Consider the following 19,956-nt stretch of genomic DNA (forward strand, 5'->3'; position numbering starts at 1 on the left):
TGGAAACCTCCCAACTTACTATTCTAGTGTTTTAGTTCATAAATCTCAAACACAAACAGTTTTGTAAAGAATTTTAAGTTTTAATATTCGAACTTGTTCTGGATCCTGGTTGTACAAGATAACAGTCCAGTGTTGACAGACGTGGACAAAGTCCCCAACTTCATTACTTAAGTCAAAGTATAGATCCCGCTGGTCAAATGTGACTCCGATACAAGTGCAAGTTGTCCAGTCAAATTTTTACTTAAGTACTGAAGTACTTGCTTTTAAAAATACGTAAGTATTAAAAGTACATTTTCTGTCAACGCGTTGTTGTATTATTGCCACAACGCTGACAAAACCGAATGCCTCTGAAGCAACCGACTGGATTTACTGACTAGCTTGTAGAACCTGTAGCACTGAAGCTCCACCTGACATGCTAGCAAACTCTTTTCAAACTTGAAATCATATTGGGTAGCTAACGCTGCTAGTAAAGAAAGATTTCTACATTCTGTTTATTTGGCAAGATTATGCTACTTCGGATAAGTTAACGTTATTCATGTTAGTATAACTCCGTTTTCACATGCTAACTAACAGTGTCCAAGTTAACTAGCTATGTGTAAACGTTAGCCGTGGACAAGGCTACGGCAACTTGGCGGGCAAATCCATAGAAAGTCATTTGACTAACCAGACTGCACCGCTATTGCAACGTTATCGCTAGCTCTAAAAGCACAGACAACTTCACTGCAAGCGTTCTCTTGGATTAAAACATTTACATCCCTGAATATGCTTCTGCAGGTTGGACGGCGAGTTTTTGTAGGCTGTGATGTGGTTCGTTTTCAGTATAATCTCACCTGTCCACATTTCCTTCGTCAGGTCTTCTCTCAATGATGGTTGACGGCTGCTGTCCCTCTGTCTGTGCGCTCAGGTTGGGTTTCTGAGGCCTTAAGAAGATAAAACAAATAAAACTAACCCATAAAACACACAGCATTAATTTGATGATTACAATCGAATGGTTACAGGCTGTTGGTGAAAAATATTAAATGAATGCACGAAGTGAACCTGTTGAGAAACAAATGCTTTTATGCTCGATGTGTTTCTTTAGTGAGCAACTAAATCATTCGAAAAAAAATAATCGTATTCTTCATGATGATGAGCACCCGGAGGAAACCCACGCAGACACGGGGAGAACATGCAAACTCTGCACGGAAAGGCCCTCACCGGCCACGGGGCTCGAACCCGGACCTTCCACAACAATAGTATGTGGAGAAATTGTATTTATGAGATTATGGGTTTGAACTTACTGTTTTTTTGACCGGATTGATTTAATCAGTGGTGCATCTGTAAAAAAGGAGAAAGTACGACAGGAAATGACACAAGTATCCACAAACATTACAGCAGTTTATCTCAGTCGTTCTGTTTTATCATACACACACATGCTGTAATACGACAGTTTATACCACAGTGCTGTTGAATCCTCAATTCTGATTGGTCAGAAAGTGTTGATTAATTTTCTCTAACAGCAGCTCTGACAGTAACACAGCACCAGTTCACAGGTTTATACTGTATATTCATGCATTGTTCTAATACCCTATCATTTCTATAGTAACAGCTCATCGAGTACCTTAATGATCATCTGCTGAATAGTTACCAATCGGGATTCAGACCACTGTACTCCTGTAAGACTTTCTTGACTGACCTTGTTGATGCCCTTCTCACCAACATGGACAACGGATTGATATCTGGACTCACCCCGGTAGACTACCGAAAGGCATTCGACTTAATGGATCGTGACATTCTGCTGAAGAAACTCTTCATCTAATGTATAAGGTTTCTCAGCCTTCCATCAATTGGTTTACAGTGGTGCTTGAAAGTTTGTGGACCCTTTAGAATTTTCTATATTTCTGCATAAATATGATCTAAAACATCAGATTTTCACACAAGTCCTAAAAGTAGATAAAGAGAACCCAGTTAAACAAATGAGACAAAAAATATTATACTTGGTCATTTATTTATTGAGGAAAATGATCCAATATTACATATCTGTGAGTGGCAAAAGTATGTGAACCTCTAGGATTAGCAATTAATTTAAAGGTGAAATTAGAGTCAGGTGTTTTCAATCAGTGGGATGACAATCAGGTGTGAGTGGGCACCCTGTTTTATTTAAAGAACAGGGATCTATCAAAGTCTGATCTTCACAACACATGTTTGTGGAAGTGTATCATGGCACAAACAAAGAAGATTTCTGAGGACCTCAGAAAAAGCATTGCTGATGCTCATCAGGCTGGAAAAGGTTACAAAACCATCTCTAAAGAGTTTGGAGTTCAAAGATCACTCCAAGAGCAAGGCGTGTAATAGTCAGCGAGGTCACAAAGGACCCCAGGGTAACTTCTAAGCAACTGAAGGCCTCTCTCATACTGGCCAATGTTAATGTTCATGAGTCCACCATCAGGAGAACACTGAACAACAATGGTGTGCATGGCAGGGTTGCAAGGAGAAAGCCACTGCTCTCCAAAAAGAACATTGCTGCTCATCTGCAGTTTGCTGAAGATCACATGGACAAGCCAGAAGGCTATTGGAAAAATGTTTTGTGGACGGATGAGACCAAAATAGAACTTTTTGGTTTAAATGAGAAGTGTTATGTTTGGAGAAAGGAAAACACTGCATTCCAGCATAAGAACTTTATCCCATCTGTGAAACATGGTGGTGGTCGTATCATGGTTTGGGCCTGTTTTGCTGCATCTGGGCCAGGACAGCTTGCCATCATTGATGGAACAATGAATTCTGAATTATACCAGCAAATTCTAAAGGAAAATGTCAGGACATCTGTCCATGAACTGAATCTCAAGAGAAGGTGGGTCATGCAACAAGACAACGACCCTAAGCACACAAGTCGTTCTACCAAAGAATGGTTAAAGAAGAATAAAGTTAATGTTTTGGAATGGCCAAGTCAAAGTCCTGACCTTAATCCAATGGAAATGTTGTGGAAGGACCTGAAGCGAGCAGTTCATGTGAGGAAACCCACCAACATCCCAGAGTTGAAGCTGTTCTGTATGGAGGAATGGGCTAAAATTCCTCCAAGCCGATGTGCAGGACTGATCAACAGTTACCGGAAACATTTAGTTGCAGTTATTGCTGCACAAGGGGGTCACACCAGATACTGAAAGCAAAGGTTCACATACTTTTGCCACTCACAGATATGTAATATTGGATCATTTTCCTCAATAATAAAAAAAATGAGCAAGTATAATATTTTTGTCTCATTTGTTTAACTGGGTTCTCTTTATCTACTTTTAGGGCTTGTGTGAAAATCTGATGATGTTTTAGGTCATATTTATGCAGAAATATAAAAATTCTAAAGGGTTCGCAAACTTTCAAGCACCACTGTAACTATTGGGGGAAAGCTTTCTACTGCACTCCCTATAATTTCTGGAGTACCACAGGGTTCCATTCTTGGCCCACTCTTGTTCATCCTGTTCATCAACGATCTCCCATTGGTGATTGGGAAGTCCAGTATGACTACGATTTATGCCGATGACACTACCCAACTTGCATCGAATAGGAACCTGGATGAGGTGGAAGCCGCCTTATGCTATGATCTGTCTGAGGGCAAGAGAAAACAACATGGCTCTTAACTGTGAAAAAACAAATTCAATGTTAATTTGCAGTGCCCCCAAGCTCCAGGAGATCAAAACTGATAACAAGGCACTACAAGTTAGGCGAGATGAAAACCCTATCGAAACAGTTTTCTCTTCTAAACTGCTTGGCTTGTATTTCCATAATATGCTATCATGGAGTATGTGACTCAGAAAATCCACAAAAAAGCTCGGTCTTTTGAAGCATTCTGAGCCATTTCTTCCATAAAGAGCCAGGAAAACCTTTTTTGACACCCTAATCCAGCCCATCATGGACTATGGTGCAACTGTCTGGACAGAGACCTTCAAGAAACATGCGGATGCTATGCTTATGCTCCAAAAGCGTGCTGTGAGAATCATCATGGACGTGGCATGGGATCATCCATCCGAAAGCCATTTTAAGGAACTTGATATCATGCCATTCCATGCTTGAGTAAAATGTGTGAAACATGCCTTAGTGTTCAAGGCTCTTAATGGTCTTGCTCCAGAATACCTAAGGATAAGGTTTGTCAATTTCGCTGAGGTCCATGGAAGGAACACTCAACGAGCAAACACGAATGTTATCCTACCGCGTTTTTATCACTCTTTTGGTGAAAAAATGTTCCTGTCCAGTGCCTCAAAACTGTGGAACTCACTTCCTCTGGAAGTAAAATGATGCAAATCTCTTGCGGTGTTCACAAGCGCCGTCAGGACTGTTTTTCTGTGAAAACCATGCATCGATGTAAATAATTTTGTAAATAATTTTTGTTCAATTTTATGACAGATTGTTCTTTTTATTACTATTGTCATTTATTTCGTTTTCATTAACTGAGAGCCACATGTATATTATCTATAGGATATCAAGTGCTATCTCTTAATAAAAATGGCATCCATCTATCTATCTATCTATCTATCTATCTATCTATCTATCTATCTATCTATCTATCTATCTATCTATCTATCTATCTATCTCTCTATCTATCTATCTATCTATCTACAACCCCGATTCCAAAAAAGTTGGGACAAAGTACAAATTGTAAATAAAAACGGAATGCAATGATGTGGAAGTTTCAAAATTCCATATTTTATTCAGAATAGAACACAGATGACATATCAAATGTTTAAACTGAGAAAATGTATCATTTAAAGCGAAAAATTAGGTGATTTTAAATTTCATGACAACAACACATCTCAAAACAGTTGGGACAAGGCCATGTTTACCACTGTGAGACATCCCCTTTTCTCTTTACAACAGTCTGTAAACGTCTGGGGACTGAGGAGACAAGTTGCTCAAGTTTAGGGATAGGAATGTTAACCCATTCTTGTCTAATGTAGGATTCTAGTTGCTCAACTGTCTTAGGTCTTTTTTGTCGTATCTTCCGTTTTATGATGCGCCAAATGTTTTCTATGGGTGAAAGATCTGGACTGCAGGCTGGCCAGTTCAGTACCCGGACCCTTCTTCTACGCAGCCATGATGCTGTAATTGATGCAGTATGTGGTTTGGCATTGTCATGTTGGAAAATGCAAGGTCTTCCCTGAAAGAGACGTCGTCTGGATGGGAGCATATGTTGCTCTAGAACCTGGATATACCTTTCAGCATTGATGGTGTCTTTCCAGATGTGTAAGCTGCCCATGCCACATGCACTAATGCAACCCCATACCATCAGAGATGCAGGCTTCTGAACTGAGTGCTGATGATAACTTGGGTTGTCCTTCTCCTCTTTAGTCCGAATGACACGGCGTCCCTGATTTCCATAAAGAACTTCAAATTTTGATTCGTCTGACCACAGAACAGTTTTCCACTTTGCCACAGTCCATTTTAAATGAGCCTTGGCCCAGAGAAGACGTCTGCGCTTCTGGATCATGTTTAGATACGGCTTCTTCTTTGAACTATAGAGTTTTAGCTGGCAACGGCGGATGGCACGGTGAATTGTGTTCACAGATAATGTTCTCTGGAAATATTCCTGAGCCCATTTTGTGATTTCCAATACAGAAGCATGCCTGTATGTGATGCAGTGCCATCTAAGGGCCCAAAGATCATGGGCACCCAGTATGGTTTTCTGGCCTTGACCCTTACACACAGAAATTCTTCCAGATTCTCTGAATCTTTTGATGATATTATGCACTGTAGATGATGATATGTTCAAACTCTTTGCAATTTTACACTGTTGAACTCCTTTCTGATATTGCTCCACTATTTGTCGGCGCAGAATTAGGGGGATTGGTGACCCTCTTCCCATCTTTACTTCTGAGAGCCGCTGCCACTCCAAGATACTCTTTTTATACCCAGTCATGTTAATGACCTATTGCCAATTGACCTAATGAGTTGCAATTTGGTCCTCCAGCTGTTCCTTTTTTGTACCTTTAACTTTTCCAGCCTCTTATTGCCCCTGTCCCAACTTTTTTGAGATGTGTTGCTGTCATGAAATTTCAAATGAGTCAATATTTGGCATGAAATTTCAAAATGTCTCACTTTCGACATTTGATATTTTGTCTATGTTCTATTGTGAATACAATATCAGTTTTTGAGATTTGTAAATTATTGCATTCCGTTTTTATTTACAATTTGTACTTTGTCCCAACTTTTTTGGAATCGGGGTTGTATCTATCCATGATTCACAGGGACTTCGATGGAGGAAATGTGTGTAATTGTAGATTTAGCATTTTTTGGAAGGAGTCTCCACTGCGAGAGCTTTGTACCAGTCAGAGGTAAAGCTGTAGCTTTAAGTTTTCTGACGTGGGAAAGTCTGGTGATGGAAGTGCTCCTTATAGCTGCTTTAAAGCAAATGAACAGGAACTAACTTGTTTCATGGACGTTCCACAACATTAAACATAACTACAAATGGATAAAAAGTACAACCGTCGTTAATAAATACAAAATTGCAACTGCTGCCAAAATGCTGTGGTATAAGAAGAACCAAACACCTCATGATGTGCTGTTCGAGGAGAAATCAATAACCGCCATATTGTTGATTATTTTCCTATCACAGCATGACCCCCAAGTGTTCTACACACCAATTCAATGAACAGTGAAACTCAGCTGTTTCACATTCATGACGAATAACACTAGCTATTCAAAAGTAATGGCGCCCTATACAAGACGGAAGGGAACATTTCATTCCTGCACTGAACGAGAACTTTATTTATTTTTTGATTGATTGTAGTTTTTGGATTTAATTTCAGTTTACACAAGGGTCTCTTACTGTTCCGGTTTATTTTTGACTGCTGACGAAACCCTGGTGCATTTACCTGAGATAAACCCTGCTAGATTTTTCGAGATGAACAGACACATTTATCAAAATCTACAGTCCTGTGCAAAAGTCTTAGGAGCATGCAAATAAATGCTGTCGACCAAAATGGCTTAAAAATAATACAATGAAGTGTTTCGACATAAAATAAATACTATAAACAGTAATCAGTAAGCCATAATAAATGAAACAAAGTCAATATTTGGTGTGAGACGACCCTTTGCTTAAAAAAAAAAAGTAGTCTGAGGTCCAGTGAGTGCAGTTTTATGCGGAAATGAGCTGTAGGTTTTACTGAGCATCTTACAGAACCAGCCACAGTTCTTCTGGACACTTTGACTGTCACACTCGCTTCTTCATTTTGGACCAAAACTCAGTAGCCTTCATTATGTTTCCTTTTTTAATCAGAAAAGTACTCTGTTATGGAATATGCTGTTCAGACATATTACTTTTTTTCCTGTAACATTTAATTTTGTGCTGGAAAAAATATGAACGTTTGGAACTCTAAAATGCTTTTGTAATGTTTTTAATCGATAATGTAGAAATCATAAAATAGAAATTGATTAAAAAAAAAGTTTGTATGAGAAAGAAAAGTAGGGGGACTAAGACTTTTGCACAGTACTGTATGAGGATAGTTTTATGAGGACAGAAAGGTGGGAGTTTCTGTACCTCTGGAGCTGAGGACTCCTGGCTTTCCAGCTTCTGCATCCTGGAAGTATGAAAATGTTCATGAGTTAAAGTGAAGACTGTAAAGCTGAAAAAGAGCAAAGTGTTCACGTCTTATTGTAGAATGTTAATACACTACCGTTCAAAAGTTTGGGGTCACCCAGACAATTTTGTGTTTTCCATGAAAAGTCACACTTTTATTTACCACCATAAGTTGTAAAATGAATAGAAAATATAGTCAAGACATTTTTCTGGCCATTTTGAGCATTTAATCGACCCCACAAATGTGATGCTCCAGAAACTCAATCTGCTCAAAGGAAGGTCAGTTTTATAGCTTCTCTAAAGAGCTCAACTGTTTTCAGCTGTGCTAACATGATTGTACAAGGGTTTTCTAATCATCCATTAGCCTTCTGAGGCAATGAGCAAACACATTGTACCATTAGAACACTGGAGTGAGAGTTGCTGGAAATGGGCCTCTATACACCTATGGAGATATTGCACCAAAAACCAGACATTTGCAGCTAGAATAGTCATTTACCACATTAGCAATGTATAGAGTGGATTTCTGATTAGTTTAAAGTGATCTTCATTGAAAAGAACAGTGCTTTTCTTTCAAAAATAAGGACATTTCAAAGTGACCCCAAATTTTTGAACGGTAGTGTATATACAGGGCGTTTCAAAACAATTTGATATTATTTGAGATGTAAATATCCCAGAAACTGCATAGTCCAGGCAAATGAAACCGAACAGGCTTAATGTTGAGTGCTATAAGATTTATTCCTCAAAATTTGAATGAGAAATTCAAAGGTATGTGGATTCCATGAATGATTTCACAAATTTTCGATATGCGTGCCGCCTGACACACAGACGGCCTTCCTCTTTGAACTTTTCGTGCCATGTCCAAATCTGCATTGCAGTTCGTGCATTTTCAGAGAATTCTCTCATAAATACACGCTGCAGTCTTGTTCGACTGTGTTTGAGCGTACTCTAACACACAAAACACCTTTTCTTTTCCAGTGAATGGCATTTCTACGTATACCTAACAAGTGCTGCCAGGCAAAACAAACCTCGCCCGGTAGCACTTATGATGAATATGAAGGAAGACATCGCGAAAAAAACAATAGGTACCCTATGGGTCCATGGGGCTACTGCTTATAAATAAAATAGTTTTCTGATCCCATGTCCATACAGTAAATATAGCATATATATTTACTCTATGAGGGCCACATGATAAAAATGAAGCGTAATCCAAAAATGAACAATTTAAAAAAATAACAGAATTAAAATAGGGCGGCACGGTGGTGTAGTGGTTAGCACTGTCGCCTCACAGCAAGAAGGTCCGGGTTCGAGTCCCGTGGCCGGCGAGGGCCTTTCTGTGTGGAGTTTGCATGTTCTCCCCGTGTCCACGTGGGTTTCCTCCGGGTGCTCTGGTTTCCCCCACAGTCCAAAGACATGCAGGTTAGGTTAACTGGTGACTCTAAATTGACCGTAGGTGTGAATGTGAGTGTGAATGGTTGTCTGTGTCTATGTGTCAGCCCTGTGATGACCTGGCGACTTGTCCAGGGTGTACCCCACCTTTCGCCCGTAGTCAGCTGGGATAGGCTCCAGCTTGCCTGCGACCCTGTAGAACAGGATAAAGCGGCTAGAGATAATGAGATGAGAAGTAAAATATACCAAGTGTCTGTACTTTATATTATTCTACTCTTACCTCTTACAGTTTTCGAAACTGAAACCTCCGAACCGAGGCTGACATACACACGCTGTTGCCATGACCCAAACTCTTATTTGTGTGGGCGGCATGGTGGTGTAGTGGTTAGCATGGTCGCCTCACAGCAAGAAGGTTCTGGGTTCGAACCCAGCGGCTGGCAAGGGCCTTTCTGTGTGGAGTCTGCATGTGTGTGTGGGTTTCCTCCGGGAGCTCTGGTTTCCCCCACAGTTCAAAGACATGCGGTTAGGTTAATATGGGATGGCCTTGGGCTGAGGTGCCCTTGAGCGAAGCACCTACCGGTAACTCCCAACTGCTCCCTGAGCACTGTTAGCAACTACTCTGGGTATGTGTGTGTTCACTGCTTCAGATGAGTTAAATGCAGAGAGGAATTTCACAAGTGTGTGATGAATAAAGTTGTGCTTTCTTTCTTCTTTTATTTCCTGGAAATGGCCCGGTGCTAGAGCTCAGTGGAACGCACTTTCCCTTTCTAATAAGCATAAACATGTCTGAAAGTGATTTCATTAGTCTAGTCCATTTATTTCGAATGGTGAACCAAATTGTATAAACTCACCAGCCATTTTAATCAGAACACATGTATGCACATGTGCAGTGCGCGATCATTAGACTCTTACAATCTTACAGCACGATGACGTAGTGGCTAGCGCCTCTATATGAGGCAGTAGACACAACAAAAACGATTTTGACCTTTTTGGTGACCTTGACCGGATGACCCTCAAAATGTTGGAGGTTCTATTTGAGACCAATGTCCCTCTATCCTGAAAGTTTCATGAAGATTGATCCAGCTGTTTTCCCGTAATATCGTTAACAAAAAATTACAAAAAAAAAAAACAAAGAAACTGACTGAAAACAATACCTCACCCCACTTACTCTGTAGCGGGTGAGGTAAAAAGATAAAAACAAAAAACATCCATCCATCATCTGTAGCCACTTATCCTGTTCTACAGGGTCGCAGGCAAGCTGGAGCCTATCCCAGCTGACTACGGGCGAAAGGCGGGGTACACCCTGGACAAGTCGCCAGGTCATCACAGGGCTGACACATAGACACAGACAACCATTCACACTCACATTCACACCTACGGTCAATTTAGAGTCACCAGTTAACCTAACCTGCATGTCTTTGGACTGTGGGGGAAACCGGAGCACCCGGAGGAAACCCACGCGGACACGGGGAGAACATGCAAACTCTGCACAGAAAGGCCCTCGCCGGCCGCTGGGCTCGAACCCAGAACCTTCTTGCTGTGAGGTGACTGTGCTAACCACTACACCACCATGCCACCGCACAAAAAAACATTAAACATAAAATTTTGACCTGTTTCCACACATGCTGTTAAAATTTGAGGTCAATTGAATGAGAACTGGCAAAGTTGTTAGATTGTGAAATGATGTCACATTTTTTGAAACACCTTGTATTTTACATGGGGTTGGGCGGAACTTGTCTTTCTTATCGCCTCAGAAACAACCCTAAAAAGTGTGTATTCAACTGAGTTACAAGCATTAAAATGTCCCTTCGATATCTATCTATCTATCTATCTATCTATCTATCTATCTATCTATCTATCATTTGTAATATATTCCCTCTTATTACTTAAATAATTGATTATTAATTCGGGTAATTTATCTCAGCCAGAACACCTACTGGCAGGTTTTTGGGTACTGGGAGGAAACTGGAGAACGCAGAGGAAACCCACATGGACTCGAGGAGAACCTGCACAGGATGTCCGCACAGGCAGTAAACCGAGCTCAGGATTGAAACAGCAATGCTACACACTGTTCTAGATCGGCTTTCTTACCTTTGATGGGACTTTGGAGGACGTCCCGATGCACTGTATCCTAAAAATATAAAACAAAGTGTTTAATAAGCATGTGAGCAAGCAAACTAGATAGATAAATAAATAGATAGTAGTCACTAATAGTGTGTATTAATCTGCTACGAGTGCGTATTCTCTCTATCGGGTGTGGCATTCTTGGGGCGAACGACACCAAGCAGCCTTGATGAACCTTCTCCAACCAACACAATCTTGGGCAGCATTCTTGATCTCATCTGAACTCATCTCATGTTCATTACCCAGCAGGTGAGGTATGTACTTATTGAATTGTAACTTTGGTCTTTGTCTTGATGTGGTCCCGTGAGTTGGAGATAAAGTATAAAGCATACTTTGACACCAGATCTTTTGTGGATCTCTATAGGGATTGGCCAAGGAAGCAAGCGTAGTTGGCGATCGATGATGATGATAGAAACAGACTTGGACTCTGTTCGCTTGTAAACTTCTTCACTGGACACAGGGTCTTCATTCTTTATCTCAAGGATGATTCTTAAGCATGCGGTTTGGAATGAGATGAGTTAATCTGGCTTTCAAACTTCCTAGTGATAATCCAGGCCTCGCTTCCATAGAGAAAGATGCTCAGGACGGCTGTATTAAATGGTATTTACAAGTTAAGGTCTGTGTGTATCATTGTATGTACAAGTCCATTGTTCTCCCCAGAGCAATTTTGCGTGTCGCTTTTTTTTTTTTTGCTCCAACACTCACTGAAAAATCACATCAGATTCCTACCTTGCAATGTTTGGGGCATATTTTGAAGGAAAATCAGTGTTTTGGGCCGGTTTACTGCCATGATGCACTCAGGCAGACCAGAAATCTCCCTGAGAAATCTCCAATGCTGCACTGGTACCATGACACTTCAGTGAGCGGGAGAGATCGTGGTTTATGGTTTTTGTGTGGTGGGTTTACATCTCCACATTTTAATCATGCTGAAAATAGGCGCAAATGGCGCTTAGTGCCCGATAAAGTCATGTTTTCGACAGCTAAATATGAGTAGGACAGAAGAGCTGGAAAGAGAAGAGGAAAGAAGTGAAACCGAAGATGTTGTTGACACAGTAGATTGTTGGGGGGGGGGGGGGGGGGGGGAGTCCACCAAAAGAAGGTCAGGATGTCATTCCAATGGTGTAGCTGCCACGGTCCCACCAAAAGGCGCACGAAGATAAGTCCCACACCACCTGCACAGCTGCTGTGACGTCACTGGGCAATATCGCTTGGAACACCGTGTCATGGATCCACAAAGCAAGCACAGAAGCACCACCGCACAGAGCGCTGGACAACCATGATGTAAAAAGAGCAACGAGCCCCCTGCAGTCCATAGCGAGGAGCACAGGCATCACCCACGGCGAACCAGGGCCTGGAGGGAACCGACGCCCAAAACTGGGTCTGGAGCTACACCACAACTGGCGGACAAAACACTCAAAAAAACCCAAAAAACCAACATCAAACCACACAAACACAAAAAAGAAAAACAAAAGGGAAAATAAAATAAAATAAAAAGCTCCGGTGAGAAGCGGCAGCCAGAATGCGCATAGCGTACTCTCAAATGGAAACGGAAACCAATGGTAATTTTCTTTAAGAGATTTCATTTACAACATGTCTCTGACAGTTGAAAATGTATTTGCAGGTATTTAAAAACCGCAGAGCTTCCGGGGGCCTCTCGCAGCCCCCGGACCCCTGGCCTTACTGGGTTGACGCCCCCCCTTCCCATTTTCCTGAATCCAAGGCAAGTCAAGTCTAAATTAAAACTAAATCATATGTACTGAGTGCTAAGTACCTTTTTGACCAATTCCTTTCCATCTCAAGAAGACATTCTCATAATACTTGTTCTAGTCAACATTCGCTTGTCATTCTTCATTTCGGTGCTTTTGGTAAGTTTTCGTTTTGGTGCTCAGTTATGGAATAGTTTTCCTTCTACTTGAGTCAATTCTAGTCAATCTTTGTTAAATTTTCAGAAGAATGTTAAGTCTTATATGTATAATGTTATGACTTCTACTGAGAATAATTATTTTATTTTTGATTAATTTTTATATATTTTTATGAGTATTAGGTTTATATCTCTCTTTTATGTCACATCTTGTATGATGGGGACCACAATGTAAATAAGTTTTTAGCTTTTTTGTGTTATCCCCGGCAATATCTACAGTATTATGTATTTTTTTATACTCATGTTTATTTTGGATCACCTTTTTGTATACGTTTGTTATCATTTTTATGTACTGTATTATTGCCAAATATCCATCCATTATCTGTAGCCACTTATCCCGTCTACACCCTGGACAAGTCGCCAGGTCATCACAGGGCTGACACAGAGACAAACAACCATTCACACTTACATTCACACCTACGGTCAATTTAGAGTCACCAGTTAACCTAACCTGCATGTCTTTGGACTGTGGGGGAAACCGGAGCACCCGGAGGAAACCCACGCGGACACGGGGAGAACATGCAAACTCCGCACAGAAAGGCCCTCGCTGGCCGCTGGGCTCGAACCCAGGACCTACTTGCTGTGAGGCGACAGTGCTAACCACTACACCACCGTGCCGTGCCAAATAAATCAAATCAAATCAAATCAAATCAAATAAGCAGCTTTACAGAATTTTAATGACTTTAAACAGGAGCTAATTTTTATCCCTACTCTATCCCCAATGAGCAAGCCTGTGGCGATGGTGGCGAGGAAAACCTCCCTCAGACGACATGAGGAAGAAACCTCAAGAGGAACCAGACTCAAAAGGGAACCTATCCTCATTACAGATAGCGTGATTATAACAGTTTTAACATGAAGTCTGTTTCGTTGAGGTTATAAACTCTTCACTGGTGGAAACTTGAGTGCAAAACTGTTCATGACAACTGCAGTCCTAAAGTTAGCAAGTTAACCGTCATCCTCAGCCATTTAGTGCCAGTTAGTGGTGTTCTGGCAGTGGTTCAGGTAATAAAACAGCATTATTATATACTACATTGTTGTCAGATGATGACTTCATTTATTGCTCATGTGAACCCCATGCTGGAAACCACAGCATCACAGACCTGTGCCCTGTGTCTGGTTGGAATCTCATCACATCGCTCCTGTAGAGGATGGCCCCATGTGGACAGTTGAAAGTCACACTTGGAGGATGCTCTGGACACTTACAGTAATGCTTTTATGGCTGAGGACGACAGTTGACTTGCTAACTTTAGGACTGCAGTTGTCATGAACAGTTTTGCACTCAAGTTTCCATCAATGAACAGTTTCTAACATCAACGAAACTGACTTCATGTTAAAACTGTTAAATGTTATAGTCATGCTGTCTGTTGTTGCCCAAATGAGGATGGGTTCCCTTTTGAGTCTGGTTCCTCTCGAGGTTTCTTCCTCATGTCGTCTGAGGGAGTTTTTCCTTGCCACAGTCGCCACAGGCTTGATCATTGGAGATAGATTAGGGATAAAATGTTTTAAGTCGTTCAAATTCTGTAAAGCTGCTTTGCGACAATGTTTCTTGTTAAAAGCGCTATAGAAATAGACTTGACTTGACCTCCACTTGTTGGAGCAACCTTTTCAACCATGTTAACAGGAAAAAGTGACTGTACCAGTACCACCATAAAATGCTCCTAAAGCTCACCAGGTGCCACCAAATGGGCTCCCTTTTTTTCAAAAAACATGAAATGTTAATACAGCAAATAAACAATGAATAATTTCATAAATACTAGTGCATCTCAAAAAATTTGAATACCATGAAAAAGTTCCTTTTTTTCATAATTTATTCCAAAAGGTAAACTTTCATATATTCTATATTCATTACATGTAAAGTGAAATATTTAAAGTCTTTTTTGTTTTAATTTTGATGATTATGGCTTATAGGTCATGAAAATCAGAAATCCAGTATCTCAAATTATTAGAATATTCCCTAAGATCAATCAAAAAAAGGATTTACAATACAGAAATGTCCAACTTCTGAAAAGTATATTCATTTATACACTCAATACTTGGTTGGGGCTCCTTTACCATGAATTACTGTATCAATGTGGTGTGGCATGGAGGTGATCAGCCTGTGGCACTGCTGAGTTGTTACTGAAGCCCAGGTTGCTTTGATAGTGGCCTTCAGCGTATCTGTATTTTTGGGTCGGGTGTTTCTCATCTTCCTCTTGACAATACCCCATAGATTCTCTATGGGGTTCAGGTCAGGCAAGTTGGCTGGCCAGTCAAACACAGTAATATCATGGTCAGCAAACCATTTGGTAGTAGTTTTGGCACTGTGGGTAGGTGCTAAGTCCTGCTGGAAAAGGAAATCAGCATCTCCAAAAAGCTGGTCAGCAGATGGAAGCATGAAGTGCTCTAAAATCTCCTGGTAGATGGCTGTGTTGACTTTGGACTTGATAAAATACAGTGGACCAACACCAGCAGATGACATGGCACCCCAAATCATCACAGACTGTGGAAACTTCACACTGGGCTTCAAACACCTTGGATTCTGTGCCTCTCCACTCTTCCTCCAGCCTCTAGAACCGTGATTTCCAAATTAAATGAAAAATGTACTTTCATCTGAAAAGAGGACTTTGGACCACTGAGCAACAGTCCATTTCTTTCTCTCCTTAGCCCAGATAAGACACTTCTGACATTGTCTCTGGCTCAGGAATAGCTTGATATTAGGAATGCAAAAGTTGTATCCCCTTTCTTGAAGATGTCTGTTCGTGATGGGTCTTGATACACTGACACCAGCCTCAGTCCACTCCTTGTGAAGCTCTCCCAAGTTCTTGAATCAACTTTTCTTGACAATCCTCTCAAGACTGCGGCCATCCCTGTTGCTTGCGCACCTTTTCCAGCCACCCTTTTCAGCAATGACCTTTTGTGGCTTACCCTCCTTGTGGAGGGCATCAGTGATCATCTTCTGGACAACAGTCAAGTCAGCAGTCTTCCCCATGATTGTGGTTGTGTGTACTGAACGAGACCGAGAGATACACTGTGTTCATACTGTTTTACTCAAACTCGAAATGAAATATTCTAATATTTTGAGATGTTTTTTTTTAATGTTTTTGTACTGTATGCCATACTGATTAAAATTAAAATAGAAAAATGCTTGAAATATTTTAGTTTATGTGTAATGAGTCTATAATATATAACATTTTCACTTTCTTAAATAACTGATGAAAATATTGAACTTTTTCACAATATTCTAATTTTTTGAGATGCACTAGTAGAAGTCGTATTTTAATTAAAGAAGTGTATCAGTGTCTCACAGGTATGTAGATTAGAATCAGTCACACAGTTTAAAGTACAGCCGCTAATCCAGTGGCATTAAGGATTAATCCTGTAATTGTAAACAAGTTGACTAGCTTTTAGCTCGATCAACCTACCTGCTCATCTGCCCAGTGTTAAAGACAAATTAAAATGTAATTAACGCGCTGTGCAGTGTGTTCTGCTGCTTTAGGAGTTTATCTGTATCATAAATAATAGTTTACCCTGATATAAAGCGAATTTTACTCAGTATTTATTATTAACCAGCTCGGATTTAACCTTAAAACAATGTGAAAGCGTGCCGTTTCCAAGGCAACGTGTAATGTTTCCGCTTCTGAAATATTCCGGGTGAAACATGAACCAACCCGGAACCAATTTACAAAGTATAGAATATAGCACATACAAAACCACTTATAGTCTACAAACAGAGGTGGACAGGAATGAAGTACTTGAGTACTGTACTTAAGTACACTTTTTCAGTACCTCTACTTTACTTGAGTATTATTTTTGTTGGAAACTTATGACTTTAACTCCACTACATTTCTATCAAGGTCCTCGTTACTATGAAGCAGCTTTGAAAGTGGATGTTTTTTCTTTTCTTTTCTAAATGGTTTTTTCGCAGGTGACACTCAGACAGTCTATCAGTAATCACTAGGGTCACGGCACGTCCATAGACTGGATAAAATTAAGCACTGTTGTGTTGCCTCACAGCAAGAAGGTCCGGGTTCGGGCCCCGTGGCCGACGAGGGCCATTCTGTGCGGAGTTTGCATGTTCTCCCCGTGTCCGCATGGGTTTCCTCCGGGTGCTCCGTTTTCCCCCACAGTCCAAAGACATGCAGGTTAGGTTAACTGGTGACTCTAAATTGAGCGTAGGTGTGAATGTGAGTGTGAATGGTTGTCTGTGTCTATGTGTCAGCCCTGTGATGACCTGGCGACTTGTCCAGGGTGTACCCCGCCTTTCGCCCGTAGTCAGCTGGGATAGACTCCAGCTTGCCTGCGACCCTGTAGAACAGGATAAAGCGGCTACAGATAATGGATGGATGGATTTCTCAGCAGCGTTATTTGAACACGATTGCTTAGTTGATGGCAGAATGGAAGGAGGTGGTTCTTCTGAGGAATGCACACACACATGGCCATACCTCAAACCCATGTTTCAGTTTTCTGAAAGGATTAAAAATTCATTTCATTTTAAATGTTTGCTTTGTGGGCGGCACGGTGGTGTAGTGGTTAGCACGGTTGCCTCACAGCAAGAAGCTCCTGGGTTCGAGCCCAGTGGCCGGCGAGGGCCTTTCTGTGTGGAGTTTGCATGTTCTCCCCGTGTCCGCGTGGGTTTCCTCCGGGTTCTCCGGTTTCCCCCACAGTCCAAAGACATGCAGGTTAGGTTAACTGGTGACTCTAAATTGACCGTAGGTGTGAATGTGAGTGTGAATGGTTGTCTGTGTCTATGTGTCAGCCCTGTGATGACCTGGCGACTTGTCCAGGGTGTACCCCGCCTTTCACCCGTAGTCCAGCTTGCCTGTGACCCTGTAGGACAGGATAAGCAGCTACAGATAATGGATGGATGGATGGATGGATGGATGGATGGATGGATGGATGTTTGCTTTGTTTGCTGAAAATGAACCACATCTTGGCCTACAAAAACTCGCCATCCAACCTGCAGAAGCATATTGAGGGATGTAAATGTTTTAATCCAAGAGAAATCTTGTGATGAAGTTGTCTGTGCTTTTAGAGCTAGCGATAACGTTGCAATAGCTATGCAGTCTGGTTAGTCAAATGACTTTCTATGGATTTGCCCGCCAAGTTGCCGTAGCCTTGTCCACGGCTAACGTTGACACTGTTAGCATGTAAAAACAGAGTTACGCTAACATGAATAACATTAACTTATCTGAAGTCCTTTCAGAAATGTGTTTTAGCATAATCTTGCCAAATAAACAGAATGTAGAAATCTTTCTTTTCGAGTAGCGTTAGCTACACAATATGATTTCGAGTTTGAAATGAGTTTGCTAGCATGTCACATGGAGCTTCAGCGCTACATGTTCTATAAGCTAGTCAGTAAATCCAGTCAGTTGCTTCAGAGGCATTCGGTTTTGTAAGCGTTGTGGCAATAATACAACAATATGTTGACAGAAAATGTACTTTAATACTTAAGTATTTTTAAAAGCAAGTACTTCAGTACTTTAATTTAAGTAAAAATTTGACTGGACAACTTTCACTTGTATCGGAGTCACATTTGACCAGCGGGATCTGTACTTTGACTTAAGTAATGAAGTTGGGGACTTTGTCCATCTCTGTATACAAATACTACTAAACTATTATAAACTTGAATACTACTTAATATAGTACATAGTATCGAACACATATGTTACATAATAATAAATAAATAGTATAATTTCACTGTACTGTAAAAATATTGCACTGTAGCCTACTATAAGGTATATTTGACAAATAAACTTCTTTGCCTGCATCTTCTAAGAAAAAAATTAGAAAAGATTAAAAAAAGTAAAACTCAGTTGCATTATTTGTAGCCAGGTTTATGAAAGATTTAAATTAATTGTAAAATTTCTGAAACAAATGGCCTGAAATCATTAAGTCATGAAATAATAAGAGCATTAACAACAACAATAACAACAACAACAACAACAACAATAATAATAATAATAATAATAATAATAGTGTTCCGTTTATACATTTATATAAAATTTTTTTAAAACGCTGAAGGTCAGTGTCCAAAAAAGGAAGCAGGAAGAGGAAAGAGATCAGAAAGGGACATTTTAAGTTGATTTTTAAAATAGAGCAACGGCTACAACTATCGACACCTTAACGATCTTTTGGCCGTCGCAAAAGTAGAAAAAAATTTCAATACGTAAATTGTGCCTGAACTCAAACTTTCACTGGAAAAAAATGAGCTGATAGGCGAAGTAATCGTGAATCAAATCACGTGACACCGCACCACAAGTATCAACACCTTTGTCCACAGTTATCGACACTGTTCCACAATTATCGACACTCAGATGATTATTTATAAAAAAATAATCGGTATGTGGTATTAAGTTAAAAAAACATAGTTTTTATTGAAAATTTGTTTTCCATCGACTTATATTTAGTACAAAATATCTTTTATATAAGTATATGGATGTCTGTGTTTATGTAAATGAGGAAGTAATTCTAATATCTGTAAACAAATGAACTGATAATGTTTAACCTGCATCAGAAAATCTTTTTGTTCCACTTTCGAAGTATTTTCCAAGATCACATTTTGTTAATCATTTGTTGTTTGTATTAATTTCTAGCTTTGTAGTTTACCAATAAATATCAACAAGCAACTGACATTGTAACCACATGAACATCCAGGTCAAAGGTCGCATGTCATTCCTCGAACCAAAATATAAAATGTCTACTGATATTGTAATATGTGGTCGATATTTACAACCAACTGCAAAAATTATATATATGTTTTCTGAATGGAATAGAAAAATCTGACTATTTCAAGCATGTGATTTTTTATTTGCTCGGAATTTAATTCTGCTCGAATTCTATTTATTGCGATCGGATTCCAAATACTCTATAAACATTCCATTCTGTTATGAATCAGAAAAAAAAATGATCATAAATCACAGCACTTTTATTTTTTTAAAGTACTTCATCTACTTGGGCGGCATGGTGGTGTAGTGGTTAGCGCTGTCGTCTCACAGCAAGAAGG

At 40.2% G+C, this 19,956-nt stretch overlaps 1 protein-coding gene across 1 annotated transcript in view; it reads right to left on the bottom strand.

Moving 5' to 3' along the window:
* The window catches only part of erich2 (glutamate-rich 2), a 39,933-nt gene extending 23,421 nt beyond the window's left edge, over positions 1–16,512 (bottom strand). The window contains exons 1-5 of the mRNA XM_060918385.1: positions 16,376–16,512; positions 11,021–11,060; positions 7,505–7,544; positions 1,281–1,317; positions 831–920 (exon numbers count right to left, since the gene is read on the bottom strand). Coding sequence (XP_060774368.1) covers positions 831–920; positions 1,281–1,317; positions 7,505–7,544; positions 11,021–11,060; positions 16,376–16,383 — 215 coding nt within the window. The 5' untranslated portion in view covers positions 16,384–16,512. The remainder of the gene's footprint in view (positions 1–830; positions 921–1,280; positions 1,318–7,504; positions 7,545–11,020; positions 11,061–16,375) is intronic.
* Between the last annotated feature and the right edge of the window lie 3,444 nt (positions 16,513–19,956).

The sequence above is a fragment of the Neoarius graeffei genome, chromosome 4, assembly GCF_027579695.1.
Source record: "Neoarius graeffei isolate fNeoGra1 chromosome 4, fNeoGra1.pri, whole genome shotgun sequence".
In the NCBI taxonomy this organism is placed as follows: Eukaryota; Metazoa; Chordata; class Actinopteri; order Siluriformes; family Ariidae; genus Neoarius; species Neoarius graeffei.